Raw genomic sequence first — 17,647 nt, 5'->3', positions numbered from 1 at the left:
TCTCCTCAGCACCCACCGATATAGGCTACCTCAAAAGACAAAAAAAAAACAAACAAATTCATAAGAACAAAGGGTCTCCACATAGGGTGCAGCATCGAAGATTTGGGTATTTCCACACTATAAGGGGGTGAAAAAGCTCCCACCAAAACTCGAGCTGATCTACCCTCCCCACCCCACCTACAGAGCCAGAGTCAGGAAGTGAGCGAGGGGCACCTCTAGGTCCCTGGGAGCTGACTAAGACCACCAAAGTCCTACCCCTGAGAGCAACTATACCTGAAACCCCAGCAAGCTGAAGAGCGCAGACTGTGGGCTCTAGCAGGAAGATAGCACAGAGAAGGGCAGAAAACAGCAAAAGCTGCTGAGATTTGAGAGCTTGCCTCAGGCAAAATCCTTGCTCCTTAACTCCATACACAGAGCCTGCCCATCTCTCTGAGATTTCTGACTAAAATGGGAAGGAAAAACCTCCACAGTGATGGCAAATTGTGCCCAGGGACAACCTCCATCCAAGAAAAACAGGAAGAAGGGATTGACCATGGAAAATTTTTATGGAGGAAAAAAACCCAGGCTACAGAGGAAATAGAGGAGGAAATTCAAATAAATGCACCAAAACCTTCCCAAAAAAAAAATGGAAATTGTCCACAAGCTCTTGAAGAATTTAAATTAGAGCTTATCAAAAAGATGGAAGCCTTCTGGCAAGAAAAGTGGGAAATAGTTCAAAGAGAAAATAACAGTTTAAAGGACAAGAACTCCCAATTGGAGAAACAGCTGGAAGCCACAAAAAGCAGGATAGACCAAACTGAAAAGGAAAACCAGTCTTTAAAAATCCAGAATTAGGCAATTGGAAGACAATGATCTTGCAAAACAGCAAGAATTAATAAAGCAAAGTCAAAAAACTGACAAAATAGAAAGCTTTCTAACACCCTCCTTAGGGAAGCTCAGTGTAGGTGAGGCCTAACTCCTACAGTCTGTCTGGTCTGTCCTCTAAAGCCATGACAGTCATACAGTCTGCAGCAGCTCATGTCAAACAGACCACGTCTTCATCCCACTAAAAACCAAAAGACCAGAGGGGTTGGAAATGTAGCCAACTAAACAAAAGTTTCATTTTGAGCAGGTAATTAAAATATACCTCCCTTCAAGGCAGAGAGGCCAGGGATGACTGGGCATGCCTGGGACCAAACAGTGTATTCATTAATTGAATGGATGAGTGAATAATCATTTGTTAAGGGCTTTTGTGCCAAGCACTGTACTAAACAATGGTGGATGCAAACAGGAAAATTGAGATGTCCCTGCTTTCCAGAAGCTCATAATATTGAGAGAGAAAACACATAAGGTTCTTGTGCAGGGCAAATGGAAAGAAATCCTAGAAATGACAAGGATTTAATGGAAGGGTGGATGGCTTAGAGGGGTGGGGGGGCGGGGTTTAATCCCTAGGACAGACCACAGTACCTGGGCTCTGGAAGAGGAAAGGGTATTCAAAACAAAATGGAAAAATTATTATCTGCCATTACCATATAAAAATGTTTACTATAAATGTTTATTTTACACTTTTTTTCATTCAGATAAAGATGTTTTCTGCATTACTATCATCGTTCACTTCATCTTTGTCAACTTAATTGTTCTCTTGGGAAGAACATCTAATAGACTAATGACGGTTTTGTACAAACCATCCATCGAGTGGAATGCGGGTAGGGCAATAGGCATGGCCCATAGTTGAACCAATATGGCGTTATGCAATTATACAGTTCATCAACAAGGCCCTTATTAAGTCCCTGCTATTCAGAAAGCACCATGCTAGGTAATGGGAGTTACAATTTAAAGCTTTTTTTAGACTTCTGTTTTTTTAAACCAGAATCAAGGTCATATCCCAAAAGCTCCTACTCCTACAGTCACATACATGCTTTGTAACAAGGAAAAATAGCCAAGTAAAAAAAAGCAGCATTTGTCTAAATATGCATGACTATTCTCATGGTCTCCCAGCTCTCTCACCCAGAGTGGGGAAAGTTCATTCCACAACCTGTACTTTGGGACTGAAATTAGCCATTGCAATGAAAGTGATACAAATTTAGGTCATTCCAGTCCTGCCTTCCCAGAGCTTACAGGCTCACAGGTGCCAAAGATGAATTCTCAACAAGCCCAAACAACCTTGGCTTCTCTTCATTCCTGTTTTATCTTCTTTAAGAGCAGGCAGAGTATGGGGCCATTGGAAGAAAAGGATACTTTAATTTATTATAGAGGCAGCCAGGCAGCACAGTGGATATAGTATCTGGAGTTGGGAAGACACGGGTTCAAATTTGGCCCCTAGCAGGGTGACCTGGGCAAGGCATTTGACCTGTTTGTCTAGCTCTTGCCCTTCTGTCTTACTAACAGAAAGTAAGGATTTTTAAAAAATTATTCTATGTGCCAGACACCATGCTACTTTGCAAACATCTCATTGGATTTCCCCAACAATCCTGTGAGGTAGGTGATCTTATTGCCCCCATTTACAGTTGAGGCAAGCAGGCGGGAGAAGTGACTGGCCCAGGGTGGCCCAGCTAGGATGTGTTGAGGTCATCTCAACTTCAGGCCCCAAAGCAGGTGGAGACTTCCTCCAGGTGGTCCTGGCTTCAAGGGCAGCTCTCTGAGCCCCAGGGAGGAGCCTAGCCTCAAGGCTAAACAAGTGGTCTCTGACAAGGGCACCCCTACTCAGGAAATAACATAATGGTTACAGCTGATTAGCAGGGAGGCAGATACCTTTTTAGGTTTGAACTCATTTGATCCTCACAACACCCCTGTGAGGTAGATACAGTTATCCCTATTTTGCAGATGAGAGAACTGAGGCCAAGGGGGAAGTAAATGGCACAGGGTCAGCCAGGTCTGAGGTAGGATTCGTACTCCAGTCCCTCCTGAGGCCCAGTCTAGGACTTTGCTTTTCCATGTAGCTGCCATGGACCTTGAGCCCAGGCCTAGGAGTGCGTGTGGGGGTTGGGGGGGAAGGTGGGGTAAAGGCGAGGATCCTTCCCTTCTCTGCTGGCCTCCTCAGCAGCAGCAGGGCTCTGGCTGATGGTATTCAGGCCACGTCCTCTGTCTCAGAGTCGAGCATTGCCTTCTTGGCATCCATCAGAACCAGAAGGATGGGCCAGCTCTGCATCTTTTGTCCTTCGGGGAGGCTCAGGTGCCCCCCTGCCCTACCACTGCAGCCACACAGGAAGCGGTGAGCTCTTTATGAGGAAGGGTTTGGCTGCCTCCAAGATATCCAGTTTGGGATCCAGTGAGCGGCCGAGCCCCTCAAGCACCATGATGGCGAAGATGATGGAGGCAAAGTTACTCTCGAGCTTGACCTGCAACGGCAAGCAGAGTCAGAGGAGGCTCGTGAGGTCTCTGGCACCCATCAGGGCGTCTGGCAGTCTCCCCCCACTCAGCACATGCAATCGCTCCCTCCTCCCCAGCAGTGCAAAGCTACCTGAATACAGAGAGAGACAAGTTTTCTTTTTTCAAAGGAGAGGGTAGAAAGTAGAGGCAGTGAAGGAATTAATTTCTCTCAAAAAAGAAAGAAAAGACGGTCATGGAAGGATTTTTTTTTCATTGCCCAGAAGAGAACTAAAGAAAGGCCAGAAGGAATCACAGACAAGTTGGACAGCTTTGAAAGTTTTCAGGTGAATTCATGACATACTGGAAAGGCAAAGCAAATGCTCCATAATAGTGACCTGCAGCTTCCAGAAAATCCTCGCCATTGTTTCTACTGTGTATGTATAGAAGTCCTTATCATATCTGGTGTTTGTTAAGTTCAGAATAAATGGGGCAGCTGGGTAGCTCAGTGGATTGAGAGCCAGACCTAGAGATGGGAGGTCCTGGGTTCAAATTTGACCTCAGATACTTCCCAGCTGTGTGACCTGGACAAGTCATTTGACCCCCTTTGCCTAACCCTTTTCCACTCTTCTGCCTTGGAGCCAATACACAGTATTGACTCCAAGACGGAAGGTAAGGGTTTAAAAAAATTTTTTTTTTAAGTTCAGAATAATTTTTTTTTTAAGAACAAAAGCAGAACCAGAGAGAGCTGCAGATTTGTACACTGGGCTATGCATGTATAGCAGAGGACTGGGGGGAAGAGAATTGGCTAGGAAGAGTCCATCGGGGAAAGGCAAAGGCTGTGGGACAAGGTAGTTTTTGCAGAGCCTGTCTGCCCTGGGAGGTTTAAGTGGAAAATGACCAGTGGATGCTGCCCAGGAGTCTGATTCATCACACCGAGAAAATGCAGAGGCAGGCAGGAAGCCCAAAGAACCCCGTCAGAGCTCTCGGACCGGCTCTCCCAGGCAGGACCCAGCGGCATTACCGTCTCAGTGTGCTCAGCCACTTCCCCGCTGCCTACTGACTCTCCAAATGGTCAAAGCCCAACAATGAGCCAGGACAGCCACGTGGGAAAGGCCGCCCTGTCTAGGTCCAGAACTGTGTCCAGCCTCGCCAAGGTCCTCTGGGAACACGTGGAGGAGGGAAAACGGCCAGATCCCTCCCAACTCAGAATCCAAAGCACCATCCTTCACCCGAGCCCGGCCTGCACCTTCTCCCGGGCCCTGCCTGTAGTGAGGCTGGGCAAGGAAGGAAAGCTCATGAGTTCGTACTGAGAGAAGGAGAGCTCCGACGTGGAAGTGGCAGCATCTATGGAGCCAGAGCATGTCTGTGTGTACATGCCTAACGTTTCATGCACACATACACTCTGCCTGTTCAGTGGTGGAGTCGTTCTTCAGCCGTGTCACTCTTCCTGACCCCGTTTTTGGCGGTTCTCCGGCTCATTTTACAGGGGAGGAATGGAGACAAAGAAGAGTAAGTGGCCTGCCCTAGGTCACCCAACTAGGAAGGATCTGAGGCTGGATTTGAACCGTGACTCCAGGCCCATCATACACGGTGTGTTTGCTGCAGTGGGTCAGTCATTCAGTTCACACCAGGCCCTTCTGACCTGAGGCTCGTCTTCTGACACCGTGTCCGGTTTTCTTGGCAGAGATGCTGGAGCATTTGCCGTCCCGGTCTCTGGGCTGCCTCTCGTCACCCTCTGCACCGAAGCCCGTCTGTCCAGCAGGGCGCAGAGGAGGAAGGAGAGTGCACACGCACATTCGTACACATGCAGCTCCTACCTGTGCACACACTTGCACATTGCTTGTAGGCTTTCCTTTCACCTAAGCTAAATACCACCCGTCCCTAAGCCCTGCCAGCCGACGTGCTGCTCACCTTGTGGGTCATCAGGAGCTTAAAGACGCTGGACAGCAGGTTAGACACCTGAAGCTGTAGAGAAAAGCAAAGCTCATTACAGAGCCTGGAGGTGACGGCAACAACAAGGGGCGCTCAGATCACCGACACCCACATCCCACTTTATTCAGGAGGGAAGGGGGCAGAACTTAAACCCTTTAGTCTAAGAATCTTTTCTTTCTTCAGGGCAAAAGACCCCACATATCATCTCATCTCCAGTCCTGTCTCATCACACAAAACAACATCAAAAAATCATTAGAATGAAGGCAGCCAGGTGGTTCAGTGGATAGTGAGCCAGGCCTGGAGAGGGAAAGTCCTGGGCTCAAATGTGGCCTCAAGCACTTCCTAGCTATGTGAGCCTGGACAAGTCACTTAACCCCCAAGGCCCAGCCCTTATGCACCTTCTGCCTTAGAACTGATCCTGAGTATCTCATTTAAGATAGAAGGTAAGATTTGACCCAGCCATAGCACTGCTGGGTCTGTACCCCAAAGAGATAATGGACAAAAAGACTTGTACAAAAATATTCATAGCCGCGCTCTTTGTGGTGGCCCAAAACTGGAAAACGAGGGGATGCCCATCAATTGGGGAATGGCTGAACAAACTGTGGTATATGTTGGTGATGGAATACTATTGTGCTAAAAGGAATAATAAAGTGGAGAAGTTCCATGGAGACTGGAACAACCTCCAGGAAGTGATGCAGAGCGAGAGGAGCAGAACCAGGAGAACATTGTACACAGAGGCTGATACACTGTGGTACAATCGAAGGTGATGGACTTCTCCATTAGTGGCGGTGTAATGTCCCTGAACAACTTGCAGGGATCCAGGAGAAAAAAACACCATTCATAAGCAAAGGATAAACTATGGGAGTGGAAACACCGAGGAAAAGCAACTGCCTGAATACAGAGGTTGAGGGGACATGACAGAGGACAGACTCTAAATGAACACTCTAGTGCAAATACTATCAACAAAGCAATGGGTTCAAATCAAGAAAACATCTAATGCCCAGTGGACTTACGAGTCGGATATGGGGGGTGGGGGGGAGGAAAAGAAAATGATCTTTAACGAATAATGCTTGGAAATGATCAAATAAAATATATTAAAAAAAAAAGATAGAAGGTAAGAGTTTAAAAGAAAAAGTCAATAGTAGAATGAGAAGACTAGTCCTCCTTTCAGCTGGATATTATCTAGGGCCTGACCTGTGGTCATTTTCTTCCAGAATTTAAGTGAACCATTCATTGACTTATCAATATAAGCTCATAGGTCTAGAAGTCACCTAGTCCAATCCCCTGATTTTAAAAATGAGGAAACTAAGACCTAGGAAAGTTCATGCCCAAGCATCAGGGGGAAATTTGAACCCAGGTCCTGACTCCAGATTTCTTTCCATTACAATATCTGCCTCCAAGAGCATTTTGAGAGCCATTTGCTTTAATGGGCTAACTTATGTATGGCTGAAAATTTTTAAGGCAGAAAAAAAACATGGATTTTTCTGATCTCTCTTATTTGACTATATCCCCCACCCCATCCCCTGCAGAATGCAAATTTCTTGAGGAAGGGATTTTTTGATTGTTTATGCAGCAGAGTGCCTTATACAAAGTAGGTGTTTAGATTGGATTGATCTGCTTTAGGTCAGAAAGGCCTCTCCCTCCAGCCCAGCCCTGGGATCTGCCCCAGAAAGGCAGTCAGGGCCAGGTCTAAGGAAAGAGTTCTCTCTTGCCCACCTTTTCCAGGGTGATGGTGTTCTTCCTGGCCTGGGCCACTAGCTTCGCCATCTCCGCTTTGAATTTCTCCACATCCTGGCACTCATTAGCTCGTGCATGGTGCAAAATGAGCTCAGCAACTTTTTCCCCCTGAAGAGCACAAGTAGAAAGCTTTTCAAGTTCCATTCATCCAAGGTGGTGGCACTACATGGAAGTTCATTCAGTTCCCATCCTCCTCATTCATGTGGATCCTGGAAGACCTGGGAAAGTGACTCTCCAATGGAGAATCATGTTTTGAGCCAGAAGGGACTCTTAAGAGGCCATTCAGCTTCCCCTCCTGTTCTCTGAATGATGAGGAAACTGAGGCAAGAGAGATTAAACAATTTTCCAGTCATAGAGCTAGTCATTGGCTGAGTTAAGAGTTTAACCCAGGTCTTCCTGACTCCAAATCCAGTAGTCTCTCATATTCCATTTCAGCTCACCTATCTCATCTATACATAGGCCATCTGTCTCCCAAATACCCTCAGATACATTATAGGAACTCAGCATGTAAGTGGGGGAACCTAACTCACTAGGGCAGCTAGGTGGCACAGTGGATAGAGCACCAGGCCTGGAGTCAGGAAGACCCGAGTTCAAATGTGGACTGTGAAAATTAGCCAGGGCTGTCTGAATTTCTGTACCAGTAGATCTTCTAAGAATGTTTCTTCAGTAGAATTGCCAGAGGAGTGCCTGTGGGGTGTAGAATTATGGTGAGTCAGTTGTTTTCATTCTGACTTTGTGTTGACTCCTCTTGGAGTTTTCTGAGCAAAGATACTGGAGTGTTTTGCCCTTCTCTTCTCCAGCTCATTTTACAGATGAGGAAACAGAGGCAAACAGGACTAAGTGACTTGCCCAGGCTTACACACCTAGTAAGTATCTGAAGCCATTTTCAAACTCCTTTCTTCCCAACTTCAGGCCAGGCACTCATTCCACTAAACTATACTACCTCCCTGCTTACGCCTGGACAAACCTCTGAGTTTCCTCAGCTGTAAAGTGAGTATTACTCACAGTTCTAAAATTTTATGTAGTCTCCCTGGAAGCCTAATCTTTTTCTTCTCCTTCCCACCCTACCCTCTTCCTCCCATGGCCTTCTTTCTGTAGGCAAACACATTTCTTTCCAAGGCCTATACCCAATTTGTAAACCAAAAAAAAATCACATATATATTGCAAACAGTTAAGTGACTTGCTCAGGATCACAGAGCTAGTAGGTATGAGAATGGATTTGAACTCAGGCTTGGCACTCTATCCATTGTGTCCTTCCAAATCAATTTTTATCAATGCGTTTATCATGCATTCATCAATGCTTTAAAGGCGTGCCCCCTGGGTCAAATTAGAAATTTGTAGGCATTACAAGCTTAATGGCAGAGTTTGAGAAACCTGAACTCTTGGAATAAAAACAGTGTTTAGACCTACTGCTTCTCCACTCCATCACCTCCAAGTCTCACCTGCCCCATCGCCACTGCTGTGAAGACTGCACGGAAATTCTGCAGGTCAGTTGCCTGCAGCCCTGCCACAATGCCTGCATCCAGGAGGACAAGCTTCAGTGGGGAAGAAGTGTCCACCAGGTTCTTCTGGCCTTTTTGGCTCTCCTTAAGAAAGTCTGCACCTTGGACCAGGATGTTCCCAGGGTGAAGGTCAGCATGGACAAAATTGTCAACAAACACCTAGAAGGGGACCCACATCTTGAATAGGCAAATCCTACCACCTTCTCCCAGCCAAATGGGAAATTCTTTTAGATTTATGTCCAATTCTAAATTTTCTACATTAATGATACATGTACAAATACAGTTTTAGGGTCTAGCTCTATGATTTCATTGGTATAAAGCAACTAATGATGAATGAAACTGTGAATTTGGATTAGTATTTTATCTATACCTTGTGGCTAAAAGAATTGCCTGGGGCATTGGGATATTAAGTGACCTGCCAGACTCTTAAAGATGGGACCTAAACCTACCTTCCGGACTCCCAAGCAACTCAACCCCATGCAAAAAAATACCCAATGCCGATAAGGACTTGGGGGAGGGGAGGGGAAGCTTACTTTTGAATTTTATCTGGAAAATAAGTGAAAGGTGAAAGCTAAATAAGATAAGACTATGAATTACACAAGGGACTATTTAACCCATAACTATGTTAAAGTACTTTATCTGTACTTAATTGAACTTGTTGAGATGAGATAGTATGCCAATTAAAGATGATTCTTACCCATTCATCAAAATGGCACAGGTCTTAAACCCAAGACCTCTAAAAATTTGTGAGCTCATTATTAACTTTATTCTCATAATTATATGTGCTTAAAAGTAATGAAACTTCTTTTAAAAACCTCATGCTTTAGACTTTTCACTAATTTTATTCAGGCTCCATTTCAAATATTCCAAATTAATGGTGCTCAACTAACTATAATCTTGGAAATTACACGTGGACCATGTCCCTTCATTTGTGTGTATACATGGTAGCAGAAAGGATGTTGGGGACATCAGGGGCAGTCTACTAGAATACAAGGAGGGATATTATTCTGAGCTTTCTGGGATATAGAAGAAGTCACTGGAACTAGGTAGGAAGAGGAAGGCAAACAATTAGACACTGGCTTTGTGGCAGCAAGGTCATCTAGGAGCACAAGGGGGCCCAGATTGTGGAGTAACCCTCATTCCAAGAGTTGAAAGAGAAAGGCCACAGAAACCACCAGGAGTCAACTAGTGAAACTTCCCAGGAAGTGAGAGATCTTTTTGTAATATGAAAAAATCATTCCCTCATCCTTGGGTCTTGACATTGGTTCACTGGAGTTTCTTAAAGTGGAGCTCACCTGTAGATGTCACTTCCTTTTCATCTCAACCAAGGGCACATTTCCTAGTTCATTATCCCAAAGGCATTCAATAGAAAGTGGTGTTCTTACCATCTTCAGAAGCATGTCTATCCCCAGCTTTGCTATTCTGCCTTTCAGCTTTGTAGGAATCTCTGACTTCTGATAATAGGACACAGGCACACTCTCCTTAAAGCAAGGAGAGAGGAACAATGTCAGTCGGATGCTCCCATCTCCCACCCAAAGGGGAAAGTTTGAATCCTTTCAGTCTACTCATCTCCCAGTTAACAGATCCAGGTTGCTTTCAACTCACTCAGATTAGTTTTTATATTTGTAAAGAAAGTGAAGGCTAGGACCAATAATTCTGGATCCATCCAGTCCAGTTAGAATTCTGTCTTTAACTAGAACAACATAGGGCATATGGCGAGATATCTCATTTCCAATAATAGTGATAAAATTTATGATAGCCATAAGGTTTCCAGAATGCCAAAAACTTAGGAGCATTATATCATTTGATCTTTCTAACAGCCCCGCAAAGTAGGTACTACAAGTATTATGCCCGTTTTGCAGATGACAAGACTGAGGCTTAACAAAGTTAAGTGATTTGTTCATGATCAGAGAGCTAGTTTCAAAGGTGGAATTTAAACCCTGTTCTTGCCTGGCTGGCTCCAAGCTTTCTTGACTGTCTCCAATACAACAGTCCCAAGTTAGACACTTCCCAGAGTACCACAGATCTCAGAGGCCTCCTCAGCTAACTTGTCTCTGACCAAGAATCCTCTCTACCACATATTTCTTCTCAGTATTCAGTCATAGCTTTGGCTTAAAAACCTTCAACAAGTGAACTTCTAAAGCACCCCATTCCACTTTGGAATAGCTCCAGTAGTTAAGGAGACTTTTCCTTATATCAAGAGAAAGCGGCCTTTCTCGGGTAGAGAAAGGAGCAACTTAGAAGAGTTATTTGCCCATGATCACAGAGACCACAAATGTCAGAGCCTGAACTCAAACTCATTATGAGATTGGTCCTTTCCCCCCCAGCCACTGCTGCCCGCTCACTCTCTCATTTATGTCATCACATCCTTTCATTCTTACTTCAAATGTCTCCACCAAGACGTCTCTGGTGACAAAGGGCTGCAGAGGGGTTGGGAACCTGACAAACTTCACATCCAGGAAATTGTTTTGGAAGCATTCTAGATTCCGGGCTTCGTACCGCAAGTCAATCTGGACAGAAAGATATGATGAGAGATGAAGGTAGGAGGAAAGAACGGGGCCCACATGCCTTCTGTTTAGCTTCTAGAGCCCCTCAGTCTCATTGGACACTGCTCCCCACCCCCCACCATCCCCGCTGCCACACACATGCTGCAGGGCAGCCAGACTGGCCTTCTCTCTGGTCCTGTCTCTAGCACTGCACTAGCCATGCTCCTTGCCCAAGTTGCACTCTCCCTCATCTTTCAAAACGCTGCTCAAACACTCATTCCTACAGGAAGACTCCCCTGACTCCCTCAAACTACCTTCCTTGCATTTTGCTTTTGTTGTTGTTCAATCATTTCAGTCATGTCCAATTCTTCATAACTCCCTGTGGGATTTTCTTAGCAAAGATAAGTGATTTGCTTCTCGAGTTCATTTTACAGATGAGGAAATTGAGGCAAACAGGATGAAGTGACTTGCCCACAATCACATGACTTGTAGCATCTGAGGTCTTCCTGACTCCAGGCCTGGCACTTTATCCACTGTGCCACCCAGCTGCCCTGCATTTAACTACTCAAGAAATTAGCTCTGGTGACAGCAAGCAAAACAAAAAACATAGCACATGAATTTGTTCGTCGTTTTCTGATTCAACTCAATAAACATTTAATAACCATCTTCTAAGTGCCAGGCCCTATACTAGGTGTCAGTCCAACTGATGGGTTCAACCAGAGGCTAATGAGACCAGAGTAGGGTGATACAGCACAGTTTATTGGGAGAGCAAGGAAGCCCAATGCCAAGAGAATTTGTGGGTTGGGTTTTATAGGTTTGGGGAAAGTTGGGGGTATAGAGGACAAGGAAATCTTGAATTAATCTCATTGGCTCTTTCAGGCCAGGAATGAAGAGTTCTTGAGCAGGGAATGGGTCAGATGTGAGATGTGGTTAAATACATCATTTATCTTGGAGCTGTCAGGTGGATTACGGAGAGTTTTGCTGTTCTACCAGGTGGAACTCTGGTGCTTTGTTCTTAAGTTCGGGGGGTGGGGGGGCTTTCTGTCTGAGGCCTGTCACTAGATACCAGAGATACAAAGACAATATGTCTCTAAGCTAGACCCTCAGGGAGTTCATGTTATGATAGGGGATGATAGCATTAAAGAGAGGAGATAATTTGATAAAATTTGATGATTCTAAAAGATTCCATAAAAGATGATATAATTCTAGATCAATACCCCTCTTAGAGACAGAAGAGTGACACAGTGAGCCCCCACAAGGTCCTCCTCCTACTCCCCACAAACATGGAAACTACATTCTCCCCTAATCTCAGATATCTATCTTCTTATGTTCCATGGGCCACTCTGTCCCTAGGACACAGGTCTTCCATCTTACATAAGTAAAATCAAATTTAGGCAAAGCAATTTCAAGAGGGAAAGAGACCACTCAGCCCTAGAAAGAACTCCTGTGGGAGACTAAACCTGAGCTTTGCCTTGAAAGAAGCTAGGGACTGAAGCAAAAGTGAGAAGGATGGACAGCCTTGCCTGGAGGTTGCACAAGGCAGGATGGAGGATAGAAGGCTGTGTATTTAGAACAGAGAGGACAGTTGGGTGGTTCAATGGATTGAAAGCCAGGCCCAGAGATAGTAGGTCCTGAATTCAGATCTGACCTCAGACACTTCCTAGCTGTGTGACCCTGGGCAAGTCCCTTAATCCCCATTGCCTAGCCCTTACTGCTCTTCTGCCTTGGAACCAATACATATGTAATAATTAAAATTGGGTGGCAAAATGTAATAATTAAAAATTGTGGTTTGACAAAAATAATAATGGTTAAAAAAAGAGAATTGTTGTGGTCGCCATATATAAAATTAACTTCTTAAATCAAAATTGTTAGTAGATCTTAATAATTTAATTTAATATATAGTAAAATGAGTAAAAAGTAAAAAAATTATATAGTAAAAAAATAATATATAGTAAAAAAAACAAGCATATATAGTAAAAAAAGTAAATAATATATATATAGTAAAAAAGGAATGTATGAGGGAAGCAGAAAATATTTCCTAGACTACCATCCTAGAGCTCCTATCTGAAAAAATTCAGCTGGCTCCCCAAAAAAGTAAGATCTCCAAGTGGAAGTCCAGTAGCTTCTTCAACAAGGGTCTCACCAACAGTAAGCCTCTTCCTTCAATTCTAGTCACAATGCTGAATCTATGCAGGGCAGAATACTTCTTCAGCCCAACTTGCCAAATGTATCTCCGTAAAGTGCTTCACAGAATGAATCGCAGAAAAAGCCTCTTCTTCAGCCAAATTCCTCCTAAAAATGTTTCTCAGGAGTCCTTGGGCTGGCTTTTTGTAAGCAGTTTCTCCACATCACTTCCTGTCTCTCTCTCCCACTTCACAGGGAACAATCACAGCCTCCCAATTTGCCTGACACTGCCCAGGTTTTTGTGGTCTTTGGGGGTGTGAACTTTTTCTAGTAAAAGGCTCTTACTAAATATGAATGGAGGGGTACTTCAAATTCTTGATTAATTAACTTAAAATAAACAGAGTTTTAAATTCTTTCATACATAGTATTGATTCTATGAAAGAAGGTTAAGGGTTTAAAACCAAACAACAAACAACAAAGAAGCCAGAGTTTGGTCTTTATGCTGCTCTCTTTGGGACACATAGTATACTGTCCTCACCCTTGCTACTCATTAGGACATTAGGACAGCTGTTCTCCTACATTTATACTTCTACATTTAACCCCTAAGTGCTCTACAGCAGAAGGTGGATGTCAAGCAAAGCCCCATGTGCTCACCTGTTGGACCATGAGCTTCTCAAATTCTTCTACTATTTCAGTCAAGCTGAGCCACTTGATTCCTGGAATGAGTCCAAGGATTTGACTGCCGGTCTTCATCAGTACTAAATCTACCTGGACTTGAGAGAGGAGCCCAGGATGCAGCACCTAAGGTAGAAAAAGCAACAGCGCCAAAGAGAAGGCGGTGAGAAGCAGGTGAAAGGCCAGCACTTCCAGCGCCAGGATGGGGAGTTCTTACAAGACTCTGGAAACCAGACTGGTAGCAGCCCAAGGCAAAAGAAAGACAGTTATCACTGGAGGGATCTCCTGCTCCAGGGCCCTTGACCTATGGTTGAGATAGGTAGGCTTAATTGGTCAATGTTGATAGTACACTCTGGGCTGGGACTAGGCAGAACCTGGGTTCTAGTACCCCCTGGAGTTTAGCAATTGTCCATTCAATTAGTGTTTTTAATAGTCTTCTCCAAAACTACAGAAGACACTTTGATCTTCCTATTCAGAGAACTGATGGAGGCAGGTTCAATGAGTACCTTCAGTTGCATGGAATTTGATTTCCTATATATCAGGTTAGAAGAGTTAAATCAGATGATTTCTAGAACTTCTTACATCTCTAATGTTTTATAATTCTCAGTAACCAATTAAATCTATAAGTTATGGTGGTGCCATGCAGGCATGAATTCCAAAAATGAAGGGAGGGGATTGATGGAGTAAGGAGTAGGCACCAAATCTAGGAATTTTTTATCTAATAGTTTTGGAGGAGGAGATATGGACTCACCAGAAAAGCATAAACTTACTTTTTTTCCCAAAAAACCCTTATCTTCCATCTTAGAATCAAAACTGTATTCTGATTCCAAGGTAGAAGAGCACAAAGAGCTAGGCAGCTAGGGTTAATTGACTTGCCCAGGATGACAGCTAGGAAGTATCTGAGATCAAATTTGAACTCAGGACCTCCCATCTTCAGACCTGGATCTCAATCCACTGAGCCCTCTGGCTGCCCCAGTGAACTTACTTTAATAGCTGCTGGGATGAGGTGTTTTGGCCCAGGTGGACAGTGAGCAGATGAGGAAAAGGATGGGCTCTGTTTTGAAGTCAGGTAGGACATTGGAAGAAGTAGGTCTTCTAGAAAAGCTTGATCTGTGAACATCCCTTTGGGCTTTTGCTCCTTCCAACAATATCCCAAGAGCCTCCCTAATCCCGCCACCTCCCAGGCTTCAAAAGAGGCTGTGCCCCTAGAGGCCTCCACGAGCTTCTGGAAGCAGGCCCGGTCAAGGAAGGCGGTGTCCACGAAAGCTTTATACACTTGGGCCACACAGCCAGAGCCCACGGGCTCCTGACTCTCAAAGAGAAGGGCTTGCCCCCACTCCTCCCCAAACACCTTTTGGAGTAAGGCCTGAGTGTGATCCCACGGGTGCGGGGCCACTCGGACGTGCAGCCGGGAAAATAGGCTGCAGAACTCTTCGGAGAACAGATCTCGCCTGGTGCTGGCCCACTGGCCCAGTTTGATGTACGTGGGGCCTGAGGATTCCGTGGCCATCAAAAGCCACTTCAGCCAGATGCGGGAGAAGCTGTGCAGCGGATAGGTGAGAGGGTAGAAGAGCAGAAGCGGGGTAAATCTGACCAGCAGGACACAGGCCCGGTAGCACATTCGGAGGCCAAAGGTCAAGTTCAGAAAAAGGTCTTTCAGGAGCCCAGCTCGAGGAATGTTGGCTGCCAATGAGACCCGGTCAGGGGCATTCCGGGGGGCACCCGAGCTTCCCGGAGACCCCCTACCCATCCCTTCTGAAGTCAAAATGAGCTTAGGTAAAGTGCCCAGGAGAAGCCAGCAGATCCTGGAATTGGGTGGGCACAGAAGCTGCCCATGGTGCCATCTCCGCCAACAAGCTCTCTGCCCGACCTCAAAGCCCCTGAGGTGTGACAGGGAAGTCTTGAGAGAGAACCGCCAAGACGTCATGACGGCCCTGCAAACGAAGGGCAGTCTCAGCTCTCTACCTCCCCAACTACCGGGAAAGCCGGCTCCCTGGGGCTACTGAGGAGCTGCTGTTTGCCGCTTCTATCGTCGGGGAAATGAAACGACTCTAAGTGACCATAGTCAAGAAACAAATTCTCCCGCCCAGCCGCGGACGTCAGCTTCACCCCACGCGAGGGAGCAGGGATTCCGGCTGGTTTCCCTACCTAGGTGGGGGCCGGCCCAAACCTTCTGATTGATTCCCTTCTCCCCGCCCCTCTCCGGACTAGCCAGCAAGGGCCGACTCCCAGCTGGGAAAGCCACGGCCTATCCTTAGTCAGAGGAGACGTGCCGGCATCGGGAGCGGTCATCGGTCGCCCCACGGTTCACCTTCTGAAGGAGTCTCCCGGGCCTGGGGAAGATCTCATCAGCCCACGCTAGTCCATTTCCCCCAGCTGACAGCCAGCCCCGACCGATCAGTTTCCCTCCCCCGCAGCAAGTTGCCCTGACCCCGAAGTTAAAACGAGGTTTGTTCCCCAGGACAAGCTGGGCTCCCTCTGACCCTGTTCTCTCTAGAGTTCCTCTGGGATGGCCAGCCCCGGCTCAGAGCGGCCCCTACAGCAGAGATCTAAAGCTGGGGACCCTGGGAAACGGAGCCGAAACCCAAGGCTACTGCGAGCCTGGAGAAACTTCCGGGAATGGAAAAGTCCTGCCCCCTTAAAGCGGCAGCGACCTCTATAAAGTGGGTGCGGGTCTTTTTTGTGCGGCTTTCTGCCGGGGAGCCAAAGAGGAAACTTCTACGGGCACCTACTTCCGAGAGGAATGCATCCATCCTAGGGATCAAGAGTCTGCCAAGATTTCATGCGGTCATTTCATTTTAGATCTTAATATATCAGCAAACTAATCTTACCATTTAGAAGGGCTTGGGGGCGACCACATAGCACAATGGATAGAACTCCACGATCCGAATTCAAATTCGAACACAGATACTTTCTAGCTACGTGACCCTAGGCAAGTCACTTAACCCTGATTGCCTAGCCCTTGCCGCTCTCCCATCTTAGGAGTAGATACTAAGGCAGAAGAGAAGGGTAAAAAAAAAAATTAGAGATCCTCACTATATTCAAGATGAGGCCCAATTTATTCAAGCAAAGGCATTAAAATTATTAAAAAAAAAAACTTTTATTAAGTAGCAACCGCCAAATACTCTGCTGGGAAGTGAAGATCCAAAGACAAAAATGAAATAGCCCTCAAGAAGTTTACATTTTATTGGAGAACATGATATATACATATGTATAATAGTGGATAAATATTAAGAGCCCAGTATGATCCAGCCATGTACTAAGTGCTGAGGATACAAATTCCAATAAAAGAGGAGCTTATAGTCTAATGAAGAAAAATGGAAGCAGAAAAGGGGTTGGGAGAGAGGGAGTCAGGAAAATGGCCACAGGGCCATAGTGGATAAGTCCTAGAATAGAAGAACCACCCAAAGAAAAGAGATATCTTCCTTAAGTTCATGGTCTTGTCCTCCAGTGCTAGAGGGGAGGGTGGCTAGTGATGAAGTGAAAGCCTAAAGTTAATGAGACTTTAGGATGATGAGATTATTCCATAAATGAGTCCTGAGGCAGAGTAAAGGGTGATAATTGAGATGTCTAAGCTGAGCTCTCTCCTTAAAAGAAGCTTCACCCTCCAATCAGAGGGACAAAATAATTATGGAGGAGGAAGTAGGAGAGACGTTTGTATCTGGGAGATTTAGCCAAGGTCTCCTTTAGGGGCCAAAAATTCATTTGGGCTGAGTTTTGAAGGAACCTAGAAATTCTGAAAGGTAGAGAGTCAGGCAAGGTGGCTCAGTAGACTGAGCACTGCCCCTGGAGGCAGGAAAACCTGAGTTTAAATCTGACCTCAGACTAGATTTGACCCTGTGTGACCTTGGGCAAGTCACTTCACCTTGTTTGCCTCAGTTTCCTCATTTGTAAAATGAGCTG

The 17,647-nt window shown here is 45.5% G+C and overlaps 1 protein-coding gene across 1 annotated transcript; it reads right to left on the bottom strand.

Annotated features, from left to right (window-relative positions):
• Window positions 1-1,512: 1,512 nt before the first annotated feature.
• Window positions 1,513-16,365, bottom strand: ADCK2 (aarF domain containing kinase 2). Its single transcript, XM_001375309.4, has 8 exons — window positions 14,730-16,365; window positions 13,724-13,870; window positions 10,841-10,969; window positions 9,845-9,940; window positions 8,400-8,618; window positions 6,937-7,065; window positions 5,200-5,253; window positions 1,513-3,317 (listed from the first exon to the last, which is right to left on the bottom strand). The coding sequence occupies exons 1-8, from the start codon at window positions 15,669-15,671 to the stop codon at window positions 3,165-3,167; spliced, it is 1,869 nt and encodes a 622-aa protein (XP_001375346.1). The 5' UTR covers window positions 15,672-16,365; the 3' UTR covers window positions 1,513-3,164.
• Window positions 16,366-17,647: the final 1,282 nt, after the last annotated feature.

Source organism: Monodelphis domestica, chromosome 5, assembly GCF_027887165.1.
Source record: "Monodelphis domestica isolate mMonDom1 chromosome 5, mMonDom1.pri, whole genome shotgun sequence".
NCBI classification, from domain to species: Eukaryota; Metazoa; Chordata; class Mammalia; order Didelphimorphia; family Didelphidae; genus Monodelphis; species Monodelphis domestica.
The sequence above is the reverse complement of the archived record's forward strand: the minus strand, read 5'-3'. Positions and strand labels throughout refer to the sequence as shown.